Raw genomic sequence first — 25,338 nt, 5'->3', positions numbered from 1 at the left:
CGTTTGTGCGGAGAGTGGAAGTTAATACGAGACACCAGTGAGATCATTTCATTCTGTTCTTCATAACACTGGAAACAACTTGAAGTATGCTGTCATTTTTGCTCATACATATAAGACTAATATTTCATCCAGAACTGTAAATGGTGTACCCTTATTTTTGTGTACACTCACATGAATATACAACAAAATTGTGCTTCTAAATAAACCAGATGCGCTTTCTGCCAACTCTGTCTGCGTGAACATGTCGAGCTTGGGCTGAAGTGCAAAGCTCTAAAAGCAGGTGTAGTTCATTTTGATGCATCCGAAAATTATGATTTATATTTACAATAAGATACATATAATACATACAAGACTGAATCCATGAATGGCTAACAGTAAGACATTAATATTTAATTATTAATAATTAATTATTGTTACAGCAAAAATTTGTTTTTATACATTAATAATTTTTATGTGAGGTTGAAAAATAAACGGTGCTATTACCAATGGTGTGATAAGTCTAAGCATTCTTCAAAAGCATGTCCTTTTTTTTTTTTTTTTTTTTTAGAAATATAAGTATTTTTCAAAAGCAACGTAAAGCAGCGTGCTCACTGACAGTCCAGGTTCATATATACATCTGTCTTGCATGTGCAAACACGCAATGGAAAAGGAAAGTTTGATTAATCCATAGCAGAAGGTAGTCGGTGATTTCAGAAATCCCGGATTGTGGTGGGTTTTTTTTTTTTGGATAATAATAAAATAATATATAAAGTGATTAATACAGATGTGTTTATTCTGCAGTTCGCTGGATTATGTTACACCACTTTTTTTACTTTTTATATAAAGCATGTCCAATTTTACACTGAGAAACAGTTGTGTGACTGAATTTAATCCAGCTGGAGGGGGTTGGGGTTTTGGGGGGTGGGGGTAGTTTTGTGTAGCTTGTGGGGATTGAAATAAAGGTGTGAATCTCTTGCTCTTTCATATGGGGAATATCTGATGAGCATTCCAAACTTGCAGAGCAGGTTTAGGCAAAGTGTCTGCTTTAGGAAATGCCAAATTCCTCATTTGGTTTGGCTTTTGAAATTTTTGCAACGACATACTCCGTATTCCATACAAAACAATATGGTTTGTTTTTTTCTCAGGAGACATGAGGTGCCTCTGAGAGAGAAACAAAGAAACTGGCCGAAAGAGATGCGCGTTTGCCAAACTTTTGTTTTTAATGTGCTGCTTTGACTATTTTCAGTTTTGCACTGTTTTAATTGTATGCACAACCCTGCAGTCAAATGTAAAAATATACTGCAGTAATAAGAAACTGTCCCGAGACATCATGTAGGCCTAATCATTTTCAGTTTCAATAAAAAAAATTCAATAAAGATCGCATTCCATGAGTTAAATACATGTTTTTGGCGGGGTTCTCCTGGTAAAATTCACATTCCAGGGGCTAAATATCATGTCACCGAGGTCGCTTCAACCTGCAGACATGAAAAACAACCCACGGCAACATTATTAAAGTAGCCCAATTTGGCAACACTATGTCCATCGTTTAGTTGGGAATTTCCATGCCGCTGTCACCGGCACCTCTACACCAGAACTTGTTGCCTATCTGCCTTTTCAAGGCGCTTTTTTGCAGACAAAAGAGGAATAACTGAAGGATAAACTACTGAAGGATAAACTAACTGAATTCGCTATCAACGTGTTTTTTGCGGCATTTCAAAGATTGCATCTAGCTATCTGGCTAACAACTAGCACAACAAGTTCTTTGGCCATATTTATTTTTTCTTAATAAGAGTAAAAGGGACATGGAATGACAGACGACTTTATTTACAAGTGACAGGTGAGTGATTTATTATTTGACGAGTGTTGATTCATGCACATTGTTATGGAGGTGTACATGTTGTTTGAAAATACTGTGGCGTGATGTGTGGATGTCCAGCATTTGTACATTACAGTTCTGCTGCTGTGGGTGCGTCGTCATTTTAAAGTGACATTAAAGTGAATGTTCATAGTGAATCATATATATATACTGGTGGATTACTTTTACCGATTCATGTAGGGAAATTTACTCTGAATTTAACCCACCCCATCTAGCCTACTGTTGAAATTGTTGATTAGCTGTCATTGTTGTTGAGAGCCTATGTGCAGCATAATATGCAAATTATATGCATATGGCTGTGTTAGCGGTTACAGAGATGTGGTAACGTAAGATGTGTAAGGGTATGTAGTTTATAGTTGCTTAATGAAGGCCCTGACTGAAACCCCACGGCACGCTACTGGGCAATTCCAGCAGGGAAGTGCGGTCAGGGTAGGCAGGGTAGGCAGTGCCTCACCAAAGGAAATGTTGACATTACATTTATTAATTCCAAGAGCTTTATTAATTCACCACATTATTAATTGCATTAATTTTATTCCAAATATTATTTTTTGTAACAAAAATTTTCAGGAATACACATAATATACTCATTTTGCCATTGTTTGCTCCTAAAAACGTTGTTTCATGCAGGAAATTCAAAAGCCATGGCCATTGAGGCAGAGGTGAGCGGTGCCTCTTTGGTCCATAGAACGTAGTTTATGTAGATTTGCGCATGCGCAGTCAGTTCTCATGCTGTCTTGAATTATCAACATTGAGGCAGAGACCGAGCTTGCTTCATGTCACGTGATCTACTCGCTCTCACTCAATCCGCGCACTTCCCGAATACTAGCATCTAGTATACTTACGTGTCGGTGTGTGCGCCTAGCAGTTTGTAGGAGCGAATAAGCTGTTTTTGTACTTTAAAGCTGTACTGCTGACGCAATGTTTTCTGACTGTAGCCTGGTGCGCCATCACCAGACCAAAAGTGTGTGTGTGTGTGTGTGCCGTGGCTGTCTGTGCGCGTTTGCGCATTTTGATTGAAGTGACTAGGCTGCCGCGCCGCCTCCTTCTCTGTGTCCCGCACAAAACATTTGTTTGTTGTATAAGTCATAAGATAGATGTGTCCATTAATTTGATTATTATATTTGATTGTACATTAGCCTCACATGACTGACTTTGCTGAATGCAGGCAGCGATCTGATGATGCCTGATATGAACTTGGGTTGCTAAATTAACTGAATGAATATATGAACATATATTTCACACATTGATAGGTCACAGCCTACCCATGACAAGATTTCACCGCACGTTACTGAATTCCAGCATTATTGACATGACATTCAGTCAAAACCTGAAATATAAATTCTCACAATGTATTCATTACCAATATATTGAACCATCTCTGTATGTTTTTCTAAATCCCAAACAGAGTCCAAACATCAGAAAAGTATCCGTCTATGAAAGTGTTTTATAGGCCATTTTAGATTTGGTAAATACACATGCTTTACAACTTGACAAATAAGACCCGAGTTTTTGGGAAACAACATATTTTGCAGACTTTCTGTGATTTACAATGCACAAACCAGAAGCAACCGTATCCGCAGGAAGGAGAAGATTTGACCATTCTCAAAAAATAAAACAGGCCTATTAATTTTATAAAAATTTTCATTTTTGTTTTGCAGAGGAAAAATCAATGTTAAGGATGTGTAATCTCTCTGTTACTGGCCGTTCTGAAAGCAAATTTATGCAAATAAGTAAAATGCTTTAAAAACTTTAACAAATATGTCTAGAGAGAATCTAATAGGGTTGTCTCCTATGTAAGAATTTTTTTTTTTTTTTTGTTACTAGTAGTTAATATTTAGGTCATTATTCAACTAATCATACATATTAAATTAACACAGTCAAATAATCCATAATGAGCCTTAATATATTCCACGCTCAAGCACACGCATTCATTTTGCCACAAATCACAGGCAGAAGTAGCCTAATATTTATGAAAAAAGAGACATTTTAATTATTTATTAATAAACAAATGTTTTCTTGTTGGCTGCAAGATGACATTCATGGTGCTGACTCTCTCCACATGGACGTGGATTTTCATTATCAGGAAAAAAATTCAAGTGATCACGAGGGCACCTCCCTGTAATGCACATGCATTAATAATTTTACGCACAACATTTGAATGTGAATAGTAATAGAGCACATTTCTTTTAGGTAACTGTATGGGATCTGCATTAAAAAAAAATCTTCACAAGTCTACAACAGAGACAGATGCAGTTATATATAACCTGTAAATTGAAGGCAATTTGATGTTTTAAAGTGATCTAACGCCGATGTCGCTCCAAATCATTGATCATTAGTTGGTTTTGATCAAGATTAAATGGATACATGACTCTCATAAACTTTAAATAATAAAACATTAAATAATAAAGATATAAAGCAGGTTAAGTTAAATATTATTGTTCAAATTATTATAAAATGGTATAGACTGCGAATAAGATTGCATTTTCACATTTTGCATATGTATTACAAAGTTAATTATCTTTTACATGCAATTATACAAAATAAACAGTTGTAACAAAGATAAAATATGTAGACATGTTGAGTGTCACACTCAACATCATGCATGCTGCAGAAATCTTGCACTCTTGCACACTGGAATAGTTTTTATTAAAATTTTGTAGTTTTACTTAATTATTATACAACTTTATAAAGCAATGGTGGCTCCCTTTAAAATCAATGAAGTTGTCAATAAATGAAGCTCTTTTTTTAAATCATGTAAACTTTGATGATTATAAAGAGAGAACTTGAGTTTAAATGTGAGGACGTTTTATTAATCCGTCCAATGTATTCAGTTTCAGTGATTTAGCTAAATCATGGCCAGGTTTAATTAAAAATTTCATCTGTTAATAATAAATATTTTAACTACAGTGTTTTTCTTTCATTTTCCCCAACTGCAGCCGTCAAATGTAACACATCGGCGAGGCAAAACTGATGACCATTTGCGAAAATGTGCTTTGATGTGTTTGTTTGATAACTTGTGGTTAAAGCGCCACTCAAAAGCTGTAAAAAAACTTTGCAGCCATGGTGGCGGCAGCGGTGGTGCTCGCGGTGGTAGAAAGCACACTCTGCTTGGCCACCTACTGTATGTGGAAAAGCTGATTACTATTTCTACATCATCACTGTTAACATTACTCATTTCCCCATGTAGACTACATGTAAGCAGCTTTCACAACCACAAAGGAGATTATAATGTTTACACTGCAGAACTAATACTATATCTGAGGAAGACATATATTGTTTGCAGTTGCTTAGTTTCCTTAATTTTTTATCATGGCTAGTGTGACGCCAAATTGTAATACTGGAGTTTCTCTCATATGTCACGTTCCAGGATTCCCCAACATTGTTTTACATGCAAAACTAGTACAGTGATATAAAAAAGACCTATTCTCTCAACATTATTTTTTCTGTGCAATTCGAAGGGTGCTACACACAGGTGAGTGGGCCTGTACAAACCACCTGTGGTAACACCCTCCTCTATGTACTCTATGTACTTTTTTTTACACACTGTTGTGTATACATAATCCCCCAAAAAGACTCAGTAATATGTATATGTTTACATATGTTTACATACAGCTGTATATACTACTAGCCCTGTGTAAATTGCTAGACTTATTTTATGGTGTGACTTATCCCTTAATAAAGCATGAACAAATACATGGTGAACTATTGTATTTATTACAGTATTTGTATTATCTGACATGAATTTGACAGTAATATTATTTATTTTCTTAAGCGAAAAAGAACTTCAAATGCAGCCAAAAATCTAACACCGCAAACTAAAAAGGTATTTTAGTTTTACAATATAACTATAAAAAACTGCATCAAATAAGTCTAGGAATATAAAAAATGATATATTAATGAGATAATCTCTTTACTACAAAACAAGTAAGAAACAAGCAACCATCTAGGCATAATTTTTATTATTAATAGAGACGTATTATTATTACTACATAGAGACAGCTAAATCTACTGTAGGCTACAACAGTAGCTTAATACATTGTCAATTTACTCACGTTAAACCGACCATTTATTTTGATGGGTTTCCATGAAGATCTTTGAGTGTCTGTGTTTATGATATGACAGTTTTCTCAAATGAAATGGTAAATTCTCATGAAGTGACGGTTTATGCGTTCGTGTCCTCATATAGTGACACATGGGAGGGACTACAAAACAGCGAGCTCCCGCGCATCTGCCCCCATCACCCACAGAGATGTAGAATTTGCAGGAGGAATATTTAAATAGTATTTTGCAGTTTAATATTCACAGACACTAGTATATATTCGGCTACAGTCTGGATCCTTGCACTTAGACTAACACGGAAGCGACTGAACGCAGCTGTGGGTACCGAATATACTTGGGAGCTGGTAACTTACTACCGGTACTACAGAGACGCTGGTATCATCACATTTTTAAATTTTCAGCACCGACTTGGTAGTGAAGTGCCAGTACTTGTGGCATCCCTAGTCGCCGTTTAACTGTCTGGTTGGTCCAGTCTGAAATACTGCTAAACAGCGGACATACTGCTAACGCATCATTTATTCTTCGCTGCTCTAAACAGGGGTTGCTTATGGCAACACAGCACAACTTCCTGTGTTTAAAATGCATTCTGAGCAGTGAAGAAGAACCGTGCAGCGCTTAGGCAAAGCTAGCGGTCATAACTAGGTCTTGTTTAAGAAAAATGGTATCGGATCAGTATATGGGTTCATGTACTCGCCGATGCCAGAATTTGTTGTGGTATTGGTGATATTTCCGATACTAGTATCGGAATCGGAACAACTCTATTTGTATGAGTTTTCCCCTTATTCATGTCTGCCTGAGAATTATTCTATTTAATTCATTTGATCCTTACATAATTGATTATGTGCATATGATTTATGCTTAAATTTGTGTTATTTATTCATGTGATGGCAAAGTTTTTTTTTATTTTAGTGCTGCCAGATATATTTAACATTTGCAACATTTTTATGGAAATTGTGAAACTTTTTTTCAAGATATTTTGCCGAACAAAGTTCAAAAGAACAGCATTTATTTGAAGTTGAATGTTTTGTAAAAATCCACAAGTCTTTACTGTCACTTACGATCAATTAAATGCATCATTGATGAAAATAAAAGTATTGATTTCTTTCAAATAGATAAATAAAAAATATTGTTCTATCTTAAACAGGTTTACATGATTTGTAAAAAATGTTGATTACTTCAACTGTACAGTACCTTATGTCCTGGAGGGCCCTCAGGTCCCTGAAACGAGAAAATGATAAAAAGGAATTAAAATGTACCAAAATGAACCAACTAAACCAGAGCAATTCTGGATATTAAGGAACAGTATTCTACACTGTGATGTTCTTTAACTTTTTCTGCTAAATAACTAGTGTGACTGTTTAATGAGACCTGAATGATATTGATACTCAAAATCTGTTTTATTAATAACCTTCCCCACAATGTCATTTTTCAATATATTAAACTGAGCACAAGAAAATAGCAAGCATTTGGAGTGTGTCCTTAAATCTAAGTATAAAAAGAAAAGCCATTTCTTTGTCTGATTGGTTTAACCATAGACCCCAAAAAATTGTTGGTGTATGTTTCTTGGCAGGCAGAGAAATAAGTCTTATGCAAATTTCAGCTCAAATTAACCACCTGATTAGCACAACAAATCATTGCTATAACAGATATATAAAATTATTATGCAAAATAAGCATCACATAAGGTTGTAAAAACAAGAATAAAAGAGGTTTAACAAAAGCACAAAAGCACATTACATGTCTTGAGAGGTGAAAGGGCACCATGCCTCCTCACTATCCTAGCACAAACATTATGCCAAAACACATGCTCATCTGGCTTGGCTGGAAGGGCATTTGACTCGCCACAGCAGTGCTCACTGCACCAGATCCAAATACTCCTCTGATTATCCCCCTTTCTAGCAGCACTGTACCTGCAACATGGTGTCATGTTTTTATTGGTCTTTTGGTAGATGTCAGAACCACACAATTCTGTAGGAAAAAAATATGTTTATCCACTAATGGCTGTTAAAAATGAGTGCATATTTTTTGACAAACTGAACATATAAATGTACCTTATTTTTTTTGTACTGTTTTTAACTATGAATGTAAAATAGTGACAAATGTATTTAAAAAAAAAAATGTGTTCCATTTGCACTATTTGAAAAAAACTTGCATTGCATTAACAGTGCACAGATAAAAATTATTTTGTGGTGAAGTAAATACTAAAAAAAAACATGTAATTTCTTCATTAAATAATGAAGTTCAGGCAAGAATAAAAAAAAATCAAAAAGTAAATTTTATTTTACTAATCAATTTAAACTTGTAGAAATTCCAGTTTGAAATTATAAGCATATTTTAATCATTTGTTATGTTAAGTTATAATCCTGTTTTTCCCATCATGCACTGGGGCATGAATAATTAAGGTTATAGTAATAAAATAAAATAATAATAAAGGTTAACATTTTCACTGTTTTGAGTTGTATTTACACTGTTTTACACGGGTTGATTTTGTCATTAGGTTTAGTAACTTATTGTTTTGTGATATCTGGGGTTAATTTTCTACTCAAAATGACCCATTTATACTCAAACACTATGCATTGATTGTTACCGCCATTGTGTATGGTGTACCAAGTATTGAGGTCTCTGTGTTAATTTGGGTAATAATTGTACTGAGTGGAAATATTATCTTCAAAGGATAACAAGCTGTCTACTTGCTTACTTACATGTATGCAAATGAACCACGTTTAATAGCATGGTTGTTTTCCAGTGCTAACTTGTTTGAGTAAATTATATAAACTGTAGGGTAATGTACTTTAGAAGTGCATGTTTTACAAAATAACTAGATAGATATTACTTATCAATCTCTAACTGACCATGTTAAATTTACTAATTTCCTTTGTTAAATGTACCTAACTTAGTTAGATTTTACTTAATTCAATACTTAATGAATAAATAAGGAATTAGCAAAATAAAAATTAAGTAAATCTACTTATTGTTTTTTTCAGTGTGCTTGCATTTTTACGGGCTGAAATTCAAGATGGCTGTATATTTAAGATGTGAACATTTAAATTCCAAAATATTTCACACACACTTTTATTAATACAATTTCAATAATCCATATTTATCTTTCAGACTTCACTGCGATCTAATTTATTTGACTTTAAAAATTGGCTTAAACCAACAGGCGGTTGAAGCAGGTGTTGACAAAAGCAACAGGTAGAGCAAGTAATTTATCAAAACAAAACAAAACAAAATGAAACAAAACTGATTTCCATAAATGCAGCAAATAGTATGTATGTTATGATTATCAGGGCCAGTACAGTTTCTCTCAATCGATTTGATCTGCAAAATCTGCAAAGCAAAGCTTCTGATAACTTGAGATCAATCTTGTACAGCTCTGTTGTAGAGTTTTGGCCCACTCTGGCCACTCCAAAAAATATAAATAAAAATAAAAAATACTGTTTATCCTCATGCTTTTTCCACTATACCAATGCACTCCTGTTGCAAGCCCCTGCTCTCTCTCTCACTCTCTCTCTCTCTCTTTTTTAAGACATCTGTCTTAGCCTAACTCCCGCAAAGTAGAGTTAATGGAGCAGAAAAAAATAATATATTTAAATAAAAATATTTGTGTAAAAAAAAAAAATGCCTTTCCTTGTAGCTTGATATCTTTTAATGTACATTTTTTCAGAATCAAAATAACATTCACAAAGGGTTCATTCAGTTGTCAGAGAGGTGTTACAACACATTACAAGAACAGAACAATAAAAACACAACTTTTAAATATTATAATTATACACATGCTTCACCCGGGATTCTAACCTAAAGAGACAGGCTCTAACAAAATACCAATCATGCACACTGATCACTCCCCCAACCCACATAGTGAATTCATGAGAGCAAAATATACATTATATAATTTGTCAATCCGCTTAATTGATTAGTTGTTTGTACTGTTTCAGACCAATACTTAAAAATAACCACTAGGTGTCACCGTAGAGAAGTGTGTCTAATTGTTTCGAAGCCTCTGCATATTTACTTCGACTGTTTCAGAGTTTCACGAAGCCTCGCTCTGCTCACCACTACCTATGCTTTCTATGTACTGTGATATCTAAACAAGCAATTGTTCGCTCACCATCCTTAAATAAAAGAGAATAAGGAAAATCAAAAACAAAAATCAAACACAAAACATAGTTCGCAGGGCAAGCCACCATTGAAGTGCCACCAGCAGCTCTTGAATAGGCAGAGGCCTCAGGTGTTTTCTCTGCCCCCATTCAATTAGCAGCTGAATTCAGTAAAGAAATAAAAAAGGAGAAAGAACAGGGGCTCATAACATATTTGTAATTCTACTCATCTCTTCTGCCTTTCCTCTCCTCTTCTCTTTTCTCAAATCCTCCTTTCTGTTCATCTTTTTATACCCGTTTCATTCTTCTTCTTCTCTCTCTCTTCTAAACTACTGCTAAATTCTGAAAAACAAAGTTTCTAGCATTTGTAAAACTGCATTTTTCAAAAATATCTCAAAAATATATCTAAATTACGACCTATGCTCTTATTGTCAAATGCAGAAATGTTAATCCATTTGTTAATGACCTCAAGGTTAGATTATTTTAATGCTTTAATGGGTGGTTGTTCTGCACACTTAATAAACAAGCTCCAGCTAGTCCAAAATGCAGCAGCTAGAATTCATATTAAAACCAGGAAGTATGACCATATAAGCCTGGTTCTGTCAACACTGCATTGGCTCCCTATTAAACATTGTGTACATTTTAAAATCTTGCTTATTACTTATAAAGCCCTGAATGGTTTGGTGAGCGTGATTTCGACAAGTACAACATGTTCCTGGATCAACATCCTTGTTGATTCTGGAACAACTTTCCAGTCAACCAGTCAGAATTGAGATATAACTTTTCAGGATATAAAATCCGATCCAGGATCATCAAAAGATGTTGATCCAGGAACATGTCTTGACCGAATGGTATTTGAACGAGCTCTTGTTACATTATAGTCCTCCACGTCCGCTGTGTTCTCAAAACTCTGGCAACTTGAATACCTAGAACATCAAAGTCAACTGCGGGCGACAGATCCTTTTCCTATTTAGCCCCTAAACTCTGGAATAACCTACCTTACATTGTTCGGGAGGCAGACGCACAGTTCACAGTTCTTGCAGTTCAAATCTAGATTAAAGACCCATCTCTTTAACCTGGTTTACACATAACACACTTATACGCTTCTAATGTCCAAATCCATTAAAGGATTTTTAGGCTGAATTAATTAGGTAAACCAGAACCGGGAACACTTCCCATAACACCCGATGTACTTGCTACATCATTAGAAGAATGGCATCTACGTTAATATTAATCTGTTTCCCTCTTATTCTGAGGTCACCGTAGCCACCAGATCCAGTTTGTATCCAGATCAGATGGTCACTGCAGTCACCCGTATCCAGTATGTATCCAGTCCAGACCTCTACAGCCCTCAAAGTCAGCAGAGACCAGTACAACTATATGAGCCCCAGATACCGATCCCCTGTAAAGACCTTGTAAAGAACTGCTGGTTTCGACTGGTCAGAAGAGAACTGTCCCCCGACTGAGGCTGGATACTCCCAAGGTTTTTTCTCCATTCTGTCACCCACAGAGTTTTGGTTCCTTGCTGCTGTCGCCTCTGGCTTGCTTAGTTGGGGACAATTCATTTACAATGATATTGTTGACTTGATTTGCAAATGATTGCACAGATACCATTTAAACTGAACTGAGCTGCATCATGACATCACTGAATTCAATGATGAACTGCCTTTAACTGTCCTTTTGCATTTTTGACACACTGTTTTCCTAATTAATGTTGTTCAGTTGCTTTGACACAATCTGTTTTGTTTAAAGCGCTATATAAATAACTTGACTCTCATTACACATTATAGACCTGCACCTCTTTATTTACCCCTCCCCTTTTTCTATTTATTTATTTATTTATTTATTTATTTATTTTGCATAATTATTATTGCTCTTTGTGTACTTTACCTTATAATATTACTCTAAAGCAACTGTGTGATACATGGGTCAACGATTATGTAATCTGTAATTTTTTTTTTTTTTTTTTTTTTTGTGCACATGATTTGTTTTTATTAAGTTAATGGAAATTTACAGTCTGTCTAGGATAAATCCAAAGTGTGATCACTGTGTAAACTGTTTTGAGAACAATGACCTGAATTTGGAGAAATGTGTCAAATTGATTGAGAAAAACTGTAAGACACAAAAGCTGTTATGTTTCCAGTGTGTGCATGGCTACTCTTTTCCCCATGTAGTCTACATGTAAGCAGATTTCTCTACTGCAAAGAAGATTATAATGTTATTTTACCAAACAGAAAAATCTGAGGCATACAGTGTATTGCTCTCGGTTACAGGGGCGGTTCAAGGATTTCATCTTTAGGAGGGATTAGTCCTCAGAGACCATTAGATACAATGATACAAATGACCTAAATAAAGAGTATTTTACCATGCTTATGAAAACTGTATTTCTATATGAAGTTATTAGACACAATTACCTATTAAAGTTACAGAAATTACTTAAGTGAGTGATTCTCATGTTTTCTTTTGTTGTTTGATCAACATTATTAGCCTAATATAAGAAATGCATGGATCCATTATACTGTGACATATCCAGTATTTTCTTAACTGTTTATGTTTATTTAATACGTAACCGACTGCCATTTTGACATAATATTTTGTGTATTTCACAAATTCTAATTCAAAGAACTTCATTAATCCCAGAGGGAAATTGCTTTCTATGTTACAATTGCTCTCAAAAACAAAGAAAGAAATTAACGAAAAATAAATAAATAAATTAAATAATAACAATGTTAAAATGAATAAATATATATCCATCAATAACTTAAAGGGTTAGTTCATCCAAAAATGAAAATTATGTCATTAATGACTCACCATCATGTCGTTCCTAACCTCGTTCATCTTCGGAACACAGTTTAAGATGTTTTAAATTTAGTCCGAGAGCTTTCTGTCCCTCCATTGAAAATGTATGTACGGTATACTATCCATGTCCAGAAAGGTAATAAAAACATCTTCAAAGTAGTCCATGTGACATCAGACGGTCAGTTAGAATTTGTTGAAGCATCGAAAATACATTTTGGTCAACTTTATTCAGCATTGTATTCTCTTCCGGGTCTGTTGTCAATCCACACACTCACGACTCCGCAGTAACGCTGCTAACAGTCACTGCAGTAGTGATGGGAAGTTCGGTTCTTTCTGCGAACCGGTTCTTTCGGACAGTAAAAAAAAAAAAGTTGAAAAAAAAAAAAACGGTTCACCGGTTCTTTTGTGCTCGATGTAATGACATCATTGGCGATGATTGCCCTTCATTCAAGCCTTCGGTTTACCTGCGCTCATAACATTAGCACAGAATCAGTTCAGAATCAATCACCAAAATAACCAGTTCAGTTCATACGCGCTGTGTGTCAGCCTGCTTCACACTGAATCACACATGTGCAGTATCATCAGCTCCTCGGTTCTCAAATCGGATGTGTCCGACAGAAACGATTCTCGGTTCAGTGTACTGGTGATCCAAAGACTAATGCAACCGATTCTTGACTTGAGAACGAGTCAATCTTTCGTTCGTTATCTTTAGTTCTCTCTTCACAACAGTTCAGTCAGTGTACTGTTTGAGTAAATGAATTACTCCAGGATATTTTAACTCAGAGGGAGTGTCAGCCACGTTAAAAAGTGAACAGCTTAAAAAAAATAAAAAATAAAAAGTGAACAAAGAAAAAACGTAAATAAAGCAGCCTGCAGCAATTAGGCTATTGTACAGAACATAGACTACATTTAACTTTTAACCTTTTAAACTGTCAGCAAATCTTTTTTTTTTTTTCTATTGTTTTACATGTACTTGTTAAGGAACACAAGCATGTCAACATGATCGGGGGAAAGTCAGCTCCTTAGTCTGCTAACAATAAAGCCGGATGCGGAGAAAACGCGCTGACGGCACAGACGTTGCCGGGACACACAAATAGACGGTATGCTAAGCGACTAAGTTTTCTAAGTAAATCCCCACTGAATGGGATCCTCATCTGTTGGTATACACAGCTCCAGCAAGAACTGTTCCCACTCGTCTCGGCTGGACTCTCTGTAATCATCGCCGAAGAACTGGCTCCCTTTTACGACGAGTGGGCATTGCCGCATCCTCTTCACCGTTGGTGACGGCGGCTGGATCCGTGCCACTCGCATCAAGGAAAAAGCTTTGATAATGTTCAAAAAGTTTTTTTCTTCTCCTCTCATCTTTTCGTCGAGGAACCTGAGATGTTTGTGCCGAGGGTCAAGGGCAGATGCGAGAAGAGGAGTTTTCCCTGCATTCTCCAAGTTAGCAGTGTTCATTCGTTGCTTGAGAGATGCCGCAACAATGTTCTTGAATTCGGTCACTTTCTGTGATTCTCTACGGCATATTTGAAGTACTGTAGAAGACCGCAGTTCTTATTCATTCATTCATTCATTATTTTTTGTCTACAGACATATGCCGTGGAGAATCACAGAAAGTGACCGAATTAGGTTTTATTGTGGATTTTTTTTTTACGGCAAGCAAAAATATAGCAATATTCGAATATCATTTTTATTTATTGAATAATTACAGCAGAATGAATATTCAGATGTTCGACTATCCGTGCACACCCCTAGCAGTTATACAGAAAAGATTAGTTCTGGACATGTTTACATTGGAATCTGGGGGCATCTTTAAAATGCTGGGTACATCATGTTGTTTTCACATTCCAGACTACAGTGACAACATTACCAATATCATTACCCACATGAGAATGGCCGTAAAAGAGCCTGACCGTACACACAATGTGTGGGCAGAATGGCTGACAGGAATGTGGGGAGGATGGGGATAGTGGCTGTGCAACACTGTGTTACCAATTGTAGCGGTAGGATTTTTGCTGCTATTATGTCTACCATGTATTTTTCAGTTGATATCCAGCTCAGTACAGAGACTGGTGAAGTCTAGCGTTTCGCATCAAATGGTTAAAATGACTGTGTACAATGAAGACATTATCATGGATTTGTGTATGGAGAAAACTATTGATAAAGAGACAAACAGTAGCGGAAGCTACAGTGAAATGTGTTAAATGCATGAGACTCATGATATTTTTCTTTGAAAATTATAAGTAATGTTCAGGCCCATCTAAATCTATACTGTTTGCTTGCTTAAATTAGGGTCTGTCCCCATACAAAAAGCCTTAGCATATTTTTTAACCTGTTAGCCAGCACCCCCCATTATGGGACTCACAGCTGAAAGTGCTCTAACTAACTTATAATTGTAATAGTTTCCTACTTCAGTGTGTTACAAACATAATTGTGGTGTCTTTAGAAAGAAGACCCTTTGGGCTTCACTTTTTATCAACCAGATTTGATAATGCTCAAAAATATTAAAAGTTATAGACACTGAAGTGCCTTGAATTTTTTTCCCCACTCTTAAATATTTTTTTATTTGATATAAAAATACATGAAATGAGTCCTGGAGCAATCTAGAAAAGTCATGGGTTGAAAGCCATATGTCTCATGAGTTTCTATTTCAAATCTGAATAAAATATAATGAAAAATGAGACTCCTGCAAATATTTTTATGAGACTATGTCTACACCCCCCACCCCCCAAATATAAGAAAATATATTTCCCAATAGTATTGAAGGCTTCTACGAACTATTTACTATTTTACGAACTTTACGAACTATTTAGTCAGTAAACATACCGCTGCATAGTTTTTTTTCAATTATAAAACACTAGACAGAAACTTAGACACCATATAAATGATTTATTTGAGCACTACAAAAATACAATAAGAATAATTTGAGTAAGAAAAATAAGAATAATAAGAAAAATAAAAAAAAAGATTTAACTTTGTTTGCCAATATAGAACATCCTGAGATTGCTAGAGATGCATATTTTACAATGAATTATGATGCAAATAAGTGCTGATGTGCTGATGGCCACTTATACAGATGGTAATAACACAAATGTGCCAAAGTAAATAATCCACTCTCTCTATTCATATAGACGCGTTCACTTTGATAGCCTTGATCATTCAGTAATAGCGAGCTGATTTGGGTTGATTTGCACTCAAACAGATGGTAATCATGCAGATACATTCACATTCAACATAAAACACAATCTCACATATATAAAAACTGTCTAAAATTAAAAGAAAGAAAGGAAAATGCGATCGCTGTAAGTTCCGCCTCCATCAGCTGACAGGTGCGTCAGAGCGCGTCACAAGCTCTCAGGAGAGAGCGCCAAATTCAAATAAACTGACCTTCGAACAGCCAAGATGGCGGCGTTGTAGGTGGTTGTGTTTGTTCTACAGGGAAATAGAGGTGAAGTAGTGATATAACCAACTGCTTAGACTGTTGATAACGTGGTCATAAGTGAAAGAGTCATATAATTCCCTTTTGACATATTTATGCATGGGAAAAAAAGGAAAGAAGAAAGTTAAACAAGCTTGTCTTGACAATATGGCTTCCAACGCAACTGGTATGGTTGATCAGTATGAGGATTCAGCATCGGTCTGTAGTAGCACAGGACTGAAGTCACAGCGAGACACGGAGTTACAATGGTTTGACTCGTGTCCAAACTTTGATAATGAGGTTATTGTCGATGCCCTTTCGAATACTCCTCAGAAGCCAGCTGCCAAAAAATCGAAACGCGCGGAATCTAACGTTAGCGGAATCAGTAATGAGGATTATCTTGGCTGCAATACGCGAGCTGGCTTTAAAGCACGACAAGACCTTTCAAAAGATTTCAGCGATCGAAACTCAGATCAAAAGTCTGACAGCAACGGTGCAACAGCTTGTTGTGGATGTCGGCATTCACAAAGAGGCTCTTAATCATCTGGAATCAGAGATCCACTCTATAAGAAAGGAAAACAAATCAGTGAAAGCAGGTGTACAGGAATGCAGCTGTTACAGTTGGAAATGGTGTCTGAAGTTGCACGACTTTGCGGATAAAGATGGAGAGGATGTCCGAAGCGTGGTTCTTAATATATTAAAGAAGATCGCTCCTGGAATTGGAGACGGGCTAAATGACAGTGTCGATGTTGCTCACCGTCTGGGACCGAAACGAGCGGATGGTAAGGCCAGATCAATCATAATCCTCTTCTCACTGCGTCGCATCCGTGACATGATTTGGGGTGCTGCCAGAGGCTGCAAATTTCTAACTGACAACAAACTGCGTCTTTCGGAGCCTTTGTCTCCCGACGATAGAGCAGCGCGGGACAAGTTGTGTCCTCTCGTGAAGAAGGCACGGGAGGAGGGCAAGAGAGCAAGCTTCCGCTGTCACGATCGGTGTTACGGAAAACACAGGAGAGAGAACCAATTGCGAGTACGTCTTTAATAAAGGGTAATCCAAAGAGAATACACAGTCCAGGCATGAGTCGTAACCAAAAACATCCATCCAAACATAAACCAAACGAAGACAAGGCAAGGGCAAGAACTGACAGACATGAATTAATGTTCAACATTAAACAAGGACTCTGTGACTAAGACTCAGACAGACCAGGTATAAATACACAAAAGGATGATGGGGAAACAGGAGACAGGTGGGGAACAATCAATTAACTAAACAAGGAGGAAGGTGACCAAATAAGGAGACAGGAAGTGATAAATGATAAACACTGTGGGAACTGAGGACACCTAGTGGAAACCCAGGGAACACAACCCAGACACTGTGACATCCGCAGATCTTTTGCTTTGATTGATGGGAAGCAAGTCTTCTATTCTGATGTTACCTAAGCTGTCTGCACTGGCATCTTTTCTCATGCAGCACTCTAAAACGCACAACACGATTAACAACAGTATCTGCATAAAAACATACAAAAAGTTGTGTGTAACATGGAAGTTAATATTTTTGATCCTCCTTAATTGTTATCCTTAATATCTATGTCTTGACTTTTTTTTTTTTTTTTATTCTTTAATTGTTTTTCATCCTAAATCAATATATTCCATAGGTTATTAACCACCTCTCCCTTTACATTTAGGGTTAAGCTAAAGAAAGCTACTTTTTGTTGTTTTTGTTTAAATTGTTTGGTAGTTCTTATGGAGTACAAGTTCAAATCGTTGTCTGTTGCAACGTTGAATGTTCGAGGTTTGCGGGACAGTTTAAAAAGAAAAGCCATTTTTTTATTTTGTAAAAGAAGTGCAGCTGATCTTATATTTCTTCAAGAAATTCACTCAGGGGAAACAGATGTTAGATTTTGGAGGAATCAATGGGGAAACTCAATTTTCTTTAGTCATGGCAGCAATCACTCGGCAGGAACTGCTATTATGTTACACCGTTTTAAAGGGACCGTTTTAGAAACTCTGAGCTCTGAAGAAAGCAGATGGGTTATTGCTGTAATCAAACAAGATAATGCTACCTTCATAGCTTGCTGTGTATATGGTCACAACTCTTCTGCATCCAACAGAGTAATGTTCTCTCATTTAGTGGATAAACTTAGGCAAGTAAATAGGAAGTATATTGATGCTTATTTTATTTTGGGAGGAGATTTCAACGAATGCATAGATGGTTGTCTGGACAGATACCCCCCTAGACTTGATGGTGGAAAAAATAATGACTTAATTTTTTCTCTTTGCACAGATCTCTCCCTGACTGATGCATGGCGGTTCTTTAACCCTTATACAAAAGATTTTACCTGGTCAAATAAAACTTTATCTCTTAGATCCAGGATTGATTTATTTTTCATTTCTTCTTCTATCCTTGGCTATTTAAAAGATATTTCTCACACCATTACCCCCTTATCTGATCATAAATTAGTTTTTTTAAAGATAAGTGACGTCCATGATAATCCGAGACTCAAGGGTTACTGGAAACTTAATAATACCTTGCTAAAAGATCAACAGTTTAATCATAGTATCATCAAGCTTATCAAAGAATTATTTACTGATTTAAATGGGGATTATAAAAAAACATGGGAGTTCTTCAAATATAAAGCCAGACATACAGCAGTTAAAAGAAGTAAAGAAATTAAAAAGAGTAAACGTCAAACTGATTCAGAGTTGGTTAATAAACTTAATGAATTATTGACTAAAAGTAAAATTACAGAAGAAGAAAATTAAGAAATAAAAAGGTTAAATTTGGAGCTTGATAAAGCCTACTTAGATTTGGCTAAAGGTGCATATACAAGGTCTCGTGCTAAATGGTTGGAGGAGGGGGAAAGCAATTCTAGTTATTTTTTTGCCCTGGAAAAAAGGAATGGTCAGAGGAAAGCTATCTCTGCACTAAACATTGATGGAGTCATTTCTAAAGACCAAAAAGTAATATATGATTTTGTTGCAAATTTTTACAGCACTCTTTATACCTCTAATTTCAACCATAATATTTCTGAGAATTTTTTTTGATTTAATTAAACACCATATTAAAGTTATTGATCGAGAGTATAGTCAAATTTGTGATTCTCCTTTATCAATTGATGAAATCAAGCAAGCTCTACATAAAATGAAAAAAAGGTAAATCCCCTGGGATTGATGTGCTCTCGGTAGAATTTTATCTCCATTTTTGGGAGTTTATTAAATTACCATTATTTCATATGTATAATGAATGCATCAGTCAGGGAGATATGACGGCTACTATGAAACAGGGAGTCATTTCTCTTATACCCAAGCAAGACAAGGATCCTTTAATAATCGACAATTGGCGACCTATTACTCTGTTAACATTAGATTATAAAATATTAGCCTCTGTCTATGCTAAAAGATTAAGTTATGGTTTAGACAATATCATTTCAGAATGTCAATCTGGTTTCATGAAAGGCCGTCACATTTCTAACAACATAAGATTAGTACTGGACTTGCTGGATTATTCCGATTTAATTCATTCTGATGGTCTCATACTTTTTCTTGACTTCGATAAAGCTTTCGACTCCATAGAACACAAATTTCTTTTTCATACTCTAGAATTATTTGGATTTGGTAAAGCATTTATGGAGACTGTATCCATGTTTTATAGAGGCATTAACAGCTCAGTAATTGTAAACTTCTAAGAGGTTTAATATATATCGTGGAGTCAGACAGGGCTGTCCAATCTCCCCATTTTTATTTCTTTTAGCCACAGAGTTACTCTGTCTAAGAATTAAACAAGATGAAAGTTTGAAAGGAATTTCAATTTTTGACAGAGAGTTCAAAATATCACAGCTAGCAGATGACACTACACTGTTTTTGCAGGACAAATGTCAGTTACCAAAAGCTCTGGATTTGGTTGAACAATTCTCATGTGCTTCAGGTCTAAAACTTAATACTTCGAAATGTGAAATTATGTCAATTCATGATATGGATGATACAGTCTTAGGAGGCATCCTAGTTAAAAAAAAGTGTAAAATATTTAGGAATTCATATCACTAAAAATTTAATCAGTAGACATAAAATTATAAAAACGAAACACATCTTTAACATCTGGCTTCAGAGAGATCTTACATTATATGGTAGAGTTCTTTTATCTAAAGTTGAAGGGCTCTCTCACTTTGTATATTCTGCTCTTTCTTTGTTTGTCAACGATAAAGCTATAAAAGAAATTAATAAAATATTTTTGGATTTTATTTGGAAAAATAGACCGTACAAGTTAAAAAGAGATGTGCATACTAACTCTAGAAGCGAAGGTGGCCTTGATTTTTTTGATTTTGCAGACACTGTCAACACAAGTAAACTGGCTGAAAAGATGCCTTGCAAATCCAATGTCACTGTGGTTTTTTATCCCAAATAAGATATTTGACCAACTTGGTGGCCTATGTTTCTTACTGAAATGTAATTTTCTGCCTGGCAAGTTACCTATTTCCTTATCTAACTTTCATCATCAATGTCTTCTTTCCTGGAAATTATGTTTTGTCCATGGTTTCTCCCCCCATAAAGTTCTCCTTTGGAATAATGCTGATATAACGGTTAGAAATGAATCACTTTTTTTCCCTAGATGGTTTAATAATAACTTGAACTCTAATCTATCTGTGTTTGACAAGTTTGGTAATATTTTAACTTACGAACAATTTATGAATCTTCATAATTTTCCAGTCCCACCAAAGGAATATAATAATTTGATGAGAGCCATCCCAGTAGGTTTAACTCAGTTAATTTCAAGTCACCTTAAATTCAGTAAAGGCAACAGCGTTTATCCGGCTTTATGTTTGGGGGGTATTGGTATTTTAGATCGGAAATGCAATAACAGACATATCCGCAAAATATTTCAGACAAAGAGAAAGATTGTTCCAAGAAGGAAATTCTTTTGGGGTTCCTTTATAACAAATATAAATTGGAGAAAGGCCTGGCTCCTGCCAAGTAAATTTTGCATTTCTAGTAAGGAGATCCATTATAAAATCCTTCATAAAATTTCCCCCGTTAATCTGTCTATTTCAAAATATTCTAATGTCGATGAATCATGCTCGTTTTGTGGTTTTGTGGAGGAAATAGCTGCCCATTTGTTTTTTGATTGCGGTGTTACCAACAAATTATGGGTTGACATAAGCACCTACATTTCTAACCTTACAAATGTGTCCCACACTTTTATCCTCAAAGATGTTATCTTTTATTATGAAAATCCAAAGCTATTATCTGTTGAATATGTTGTTGATTTTCTTATATTGAATGCAAAATTCTTCATTCATAAACAGAAATGGCTTAAGTCTCCTTTGTCTTTCCCCCATTTTCTTGTGGATTTGGACTCTTTTGTTTCATCTCTTAGACTTACAAAGAACAAAAAGAGTAGCAAGATTTTGAGGCATTATGACAACTTTTCCAAAAGAATGTAAGTTTATTTTTGCACTTTTACGTATCAATAGTACTATAATTTTATATGCAAATCCAGAATGTCTTTTTATTTTTATTTTATGTTTGCATCTTATTGGAGTGTATTTATATCTCGCTTCCCTGTTTTTTGTATGTTTGTACAAGTTTTTTCTTGTAATAATAAAAAAAAAAAATTCAAATAAACTATCTTCCGCCTATTTTTCATTCATTCTTTTTTCCAGGGGATCGCCTTATTCTGTTAGTGACACTGTACGCTGCAAAACCATGCCGTGTTTTTACTACCAAGACGCAGTTTCCGACCGTGAGTTATTCCATAACGGACGCAAACAATTCTGTCGCTGAAGAGATGAAATGTAAACAAAGGAATTATGATCCATATTACAACGTTATTGCTTCATTGGTCTAAACGTGCTTCATAAGATGTCGTTCAGTGGACCCTTACCTTCCTAACTAAACCGGGATTTACAGCTGTGGATGTGTTTATGACTCGTTATTACGACGGATCTGGTATGTACAGCTTTTTCATTGCTTATTTTTTTTATGTGTACTGCTTACACAAATGTAGCAAATACAGTCTTTATAAGCTTTCCATTGAAAAACAGCGATCTGTCGTTGAAGCTTGAGGCTTAGATCTTTATAATGATACATAGTTTGTCAAGATTAAATTTTTCCTGTTTCATTTAATCTATTCATAATCACTGACACGTGTGAGTGGAGAGGCTTTGACGATGAGGGCGTTCTGGTGCAGGTTAACAGCTCCTTCACAAACTTAAGAGAGTGATCATTTATGCGAAAATCAGAGATGAAGAGTATAAATGTGATGATATGCCTTAAGTTTGCTTTACCTAAGTCCTAAATGTGTGAGAAACAGCCTACAGATGAGTGTGTTTTAGGGCTGCAGCTATCAAATATTTCAGTAATCGAGTATTCTACCAAAAATTCCATCAATTAATCGAGTAATCGGATAAAATGTGTTTTTGCTTAATTAAAGTGCAATATTAATTATGCACGAGAAAATAAGACTCCTGGGTCTCTTAAATTGAACAAGTTAAGTTTCCTTTTTTAGAAAAAAAAATATTTTTATTTTTTAAATGCATAGAATGCAATGCATACATCAAAAATAATCATTTAATTATTACCCATTGTTTCTCTGTCTGTACTTGTACTGTGAACGATGACAATAAAGTTGACAGATGAATTAATTGCATTTAAGTGCCATTCACTTGGGGTTTTAAATAAAGCATTTTCTGAGATGCACATTAAACATTAAACACATAAAACATTAATTTAATTATCTTTTAAATATATGAAAATTTTTAAATACTGAAAATTAACTTTTTGGTAAACAAAGGGGATTTACTATTAAAAATAAAACATGGAAGAAATGTTGTGTGATTAAACCTTAAAAACAATATATATATGTTTGATTTTTTTTTTTTTAGTAGTAGGCTATGTACATTCTGCTGAACAATAGTCTTTAACCGGACTTTTATTTTGACGGGTTGACGTACCTTTACAGTTCTGTGTATGTGATGTGATGCTAGTTTTACTCAAATCAAACGGTCAAATGCTCATGAAAGCTCTCTCTGTGCAGTTCTGGAGATGCTGTTCATGTGTTCACGTCTTATTTAGTGAGACAACAGATGCTGAAATCACTGCGAGCGTCACACGCGCTTCAGTGTGTGTGATAAAGGAAGACGCGCTTCTGCTCCATTCATTAAAAGAGACACGCAGAACATGCAGGATTCATATTTAAATAGACTGTTCTGGCTTAATATTTACAGATATTAGTCCATATCGTGATTTGATGTAAGTGCAATGACCTATTTTTGATTAATTCATTCAAAATTTAGCAAATTCCGTGCCATTCCGTGTTAAACTGTAAAATCCGTGATTCCGCGATTCCCTCCGCGTTTTCTGCATCGCGGAAATCATAGGGCCCTAGTTGTGGTACGCCAGCTCTATCTTGCAATGGACACACGCCACGACGTTCTCTTTACGTTTTCCCTCAAAACACTGCTGACTCCTTGGGTGCATCTCAAAACTGAAAAATGCTGCCTTCTGAAGGTCGCATTCCAAGGTAGGAAGGCATCAAGGCACGTCCAAAATCAATGTCAGCTTCATTTCCTGTCTCCTGAGATGCCTTCCTCTGGCCGGTTTTTGAAGGGAGCATAGATGTATCCTTCGCTGCCTTTTATATCCCACAATCCTGTGCGTTCCATTCTGTGAGAGTTAAGCCAAAAAATAAAGATGGCGTCTGAAAGTTGCGGTCGGTGGTCAGTTTGTGTGTAAATGTATGTTTCTGAACAACGTTTTCCACTTTTTATGTAATTTCTTTCGGGAAATTAATATTGCAGTAATGAAATATCCACTTAGTTATTACCAAAGCTCTCTATATTTTGCTGTAGATCATTAAACCATTACTCCGCCTCAGAAGCCTGTCTGAAATCAGTTTCGTGAGGTGCCTTCAGGCAAAAATGCTGCATGCAAAGTCATTGCCTGATTAGACAGCAAGGCAGCAAGTCACCTGCCTAAGTTTTCGGATGCAGCCCTTGTAGTATGCAATTTCAGACTCAGCGCTTGTGTCTCCTTCCGCTTTGTGGGTGACGTAAACGCGTTGTCACATTAAAAAAATCATTGCGAAAGAAGCTGACGTGAGATTTAAAATAAATTAAAAGAGGCTTCGAGGCAGAGGAATTTGCCTCGATCATTTTTTGTAATCGAGTTACTCGAGGAATCGTTTCAGTCCTAGTTTTATGTTATCTATGTAATAGTACGGCTGTTAAAGACTTTGTAACATTGACGCAGCAAGGGGATATAAGGTGGAACTTGTGTTACTGTATGCCTGTCTGACCTTCTTTGCAAAGAATAAAAGCTTTCTTTTTAATTATAACTGAGAGTGAGTCTGTCTCTTATGCTGATGAGAGTTGATTTAATTTAGCCCCAACAATATCAATAAACATTGTGGAATATTCTATTTAATTAAAATATTGTTTAAAATTAGTATAGGCCTACTGCTGGGTAAAATTAACCCAAAATGGGTTTTTAAATTAAAAATCACACACAATATGACAATCGTAACAACACAGGCTGCATATAAAAGATTAATATATATTACACCAGTTCGGGTAAATGCAAAGCAACTACATACGTATAGAGTTAAACCCAGGGCTTAATTTGTGCTTGTAAATTGTGTAATTTAATTTGGATCCGGCACCTCCGAAATCCGATCCGGCACCTCATTTTGGTGGATCCCCCTCCTCCAGGGGCGGCGTTTCCATATGGCAGACAGAGAATAGCCAGATATGTGCCGTGAAAATGATCCAAAATTAATATCTTTATTATAATTCGTTATTATTATTTTAAATCATAGGGTTTTAGAAATATTTAACCAATGGTAAGTATTTAAAAGGAGCTTGTAAAACTTCGTAATGCCATTGGATCCTCAAGCTCTCACACGCCTTCACTCAGATTGACGCGCGCGCGCACAGCTGGAGGAGACAGATCTCCGCTTATCCACAAAGCAAGGGTAAACACATAACTGTTTGAATAGTACAGCATTTTCTTTACTCAAACACTATGTCTGTTAAGTCAAACTAATGTCTGTTGTTTTGTGTGTGCTTGAAGACTGGAGAAGTAGGATTTTTGTCATCTAGCCAAAATACTTTT

General features: G+C 35.7%; 1 protein-coding gene across 7 annotated transcripts in view; it reads right to left on the bottom strand.

Annotated features, from left to right (window-relative positions):
- LOC132124973 (collagen alpha-1(XXV) chain) overlaps positions 1-25,338 on the bottom strand; it is a 712,477-nt gene that overhangs the window by 287,225 nt on the left and 399,914 nt on the right. For all 7 annotated transcript variants that reach the window (XR_009426824.1, XR_009426827.1, XM_059536150.1 and 4 more), the window contains one exon: positions 7,106-7,132. Coding sequence is in view for 5 of the 7 variants with exons in the window: in XM_059536150.1 (XP_059392133.1) it covers positions 7,106-7,132 (27 nt within the window). In the remaining 2 variants the exon portion in view is untranslated. The remainder of the gene's footprint in view (positions 1-7,105; positions 7,133-25,338) is intronic.

The sequence above is a fragment of the Carassius carassius genome, chromosome 3 (assembly GCF_963082965.1).
Source record: "Carassius carassius chromosome 3, fCarCar2.1, whole genome shotgun sequence".
In the NCBI taxonomy this organism is placed as follows: domain Eukaryota; kingdom Metazoa; phylum Chordata; class Actinopteri; order Cypriniformes; family Cyprinidae; genus Carassius; species Carassius carassius.
The sequence above is the reverse complement of the archived record's forward strand: the minus strand, read 5'-3'. Positions and strand labels throughout refer to the sequence as shown.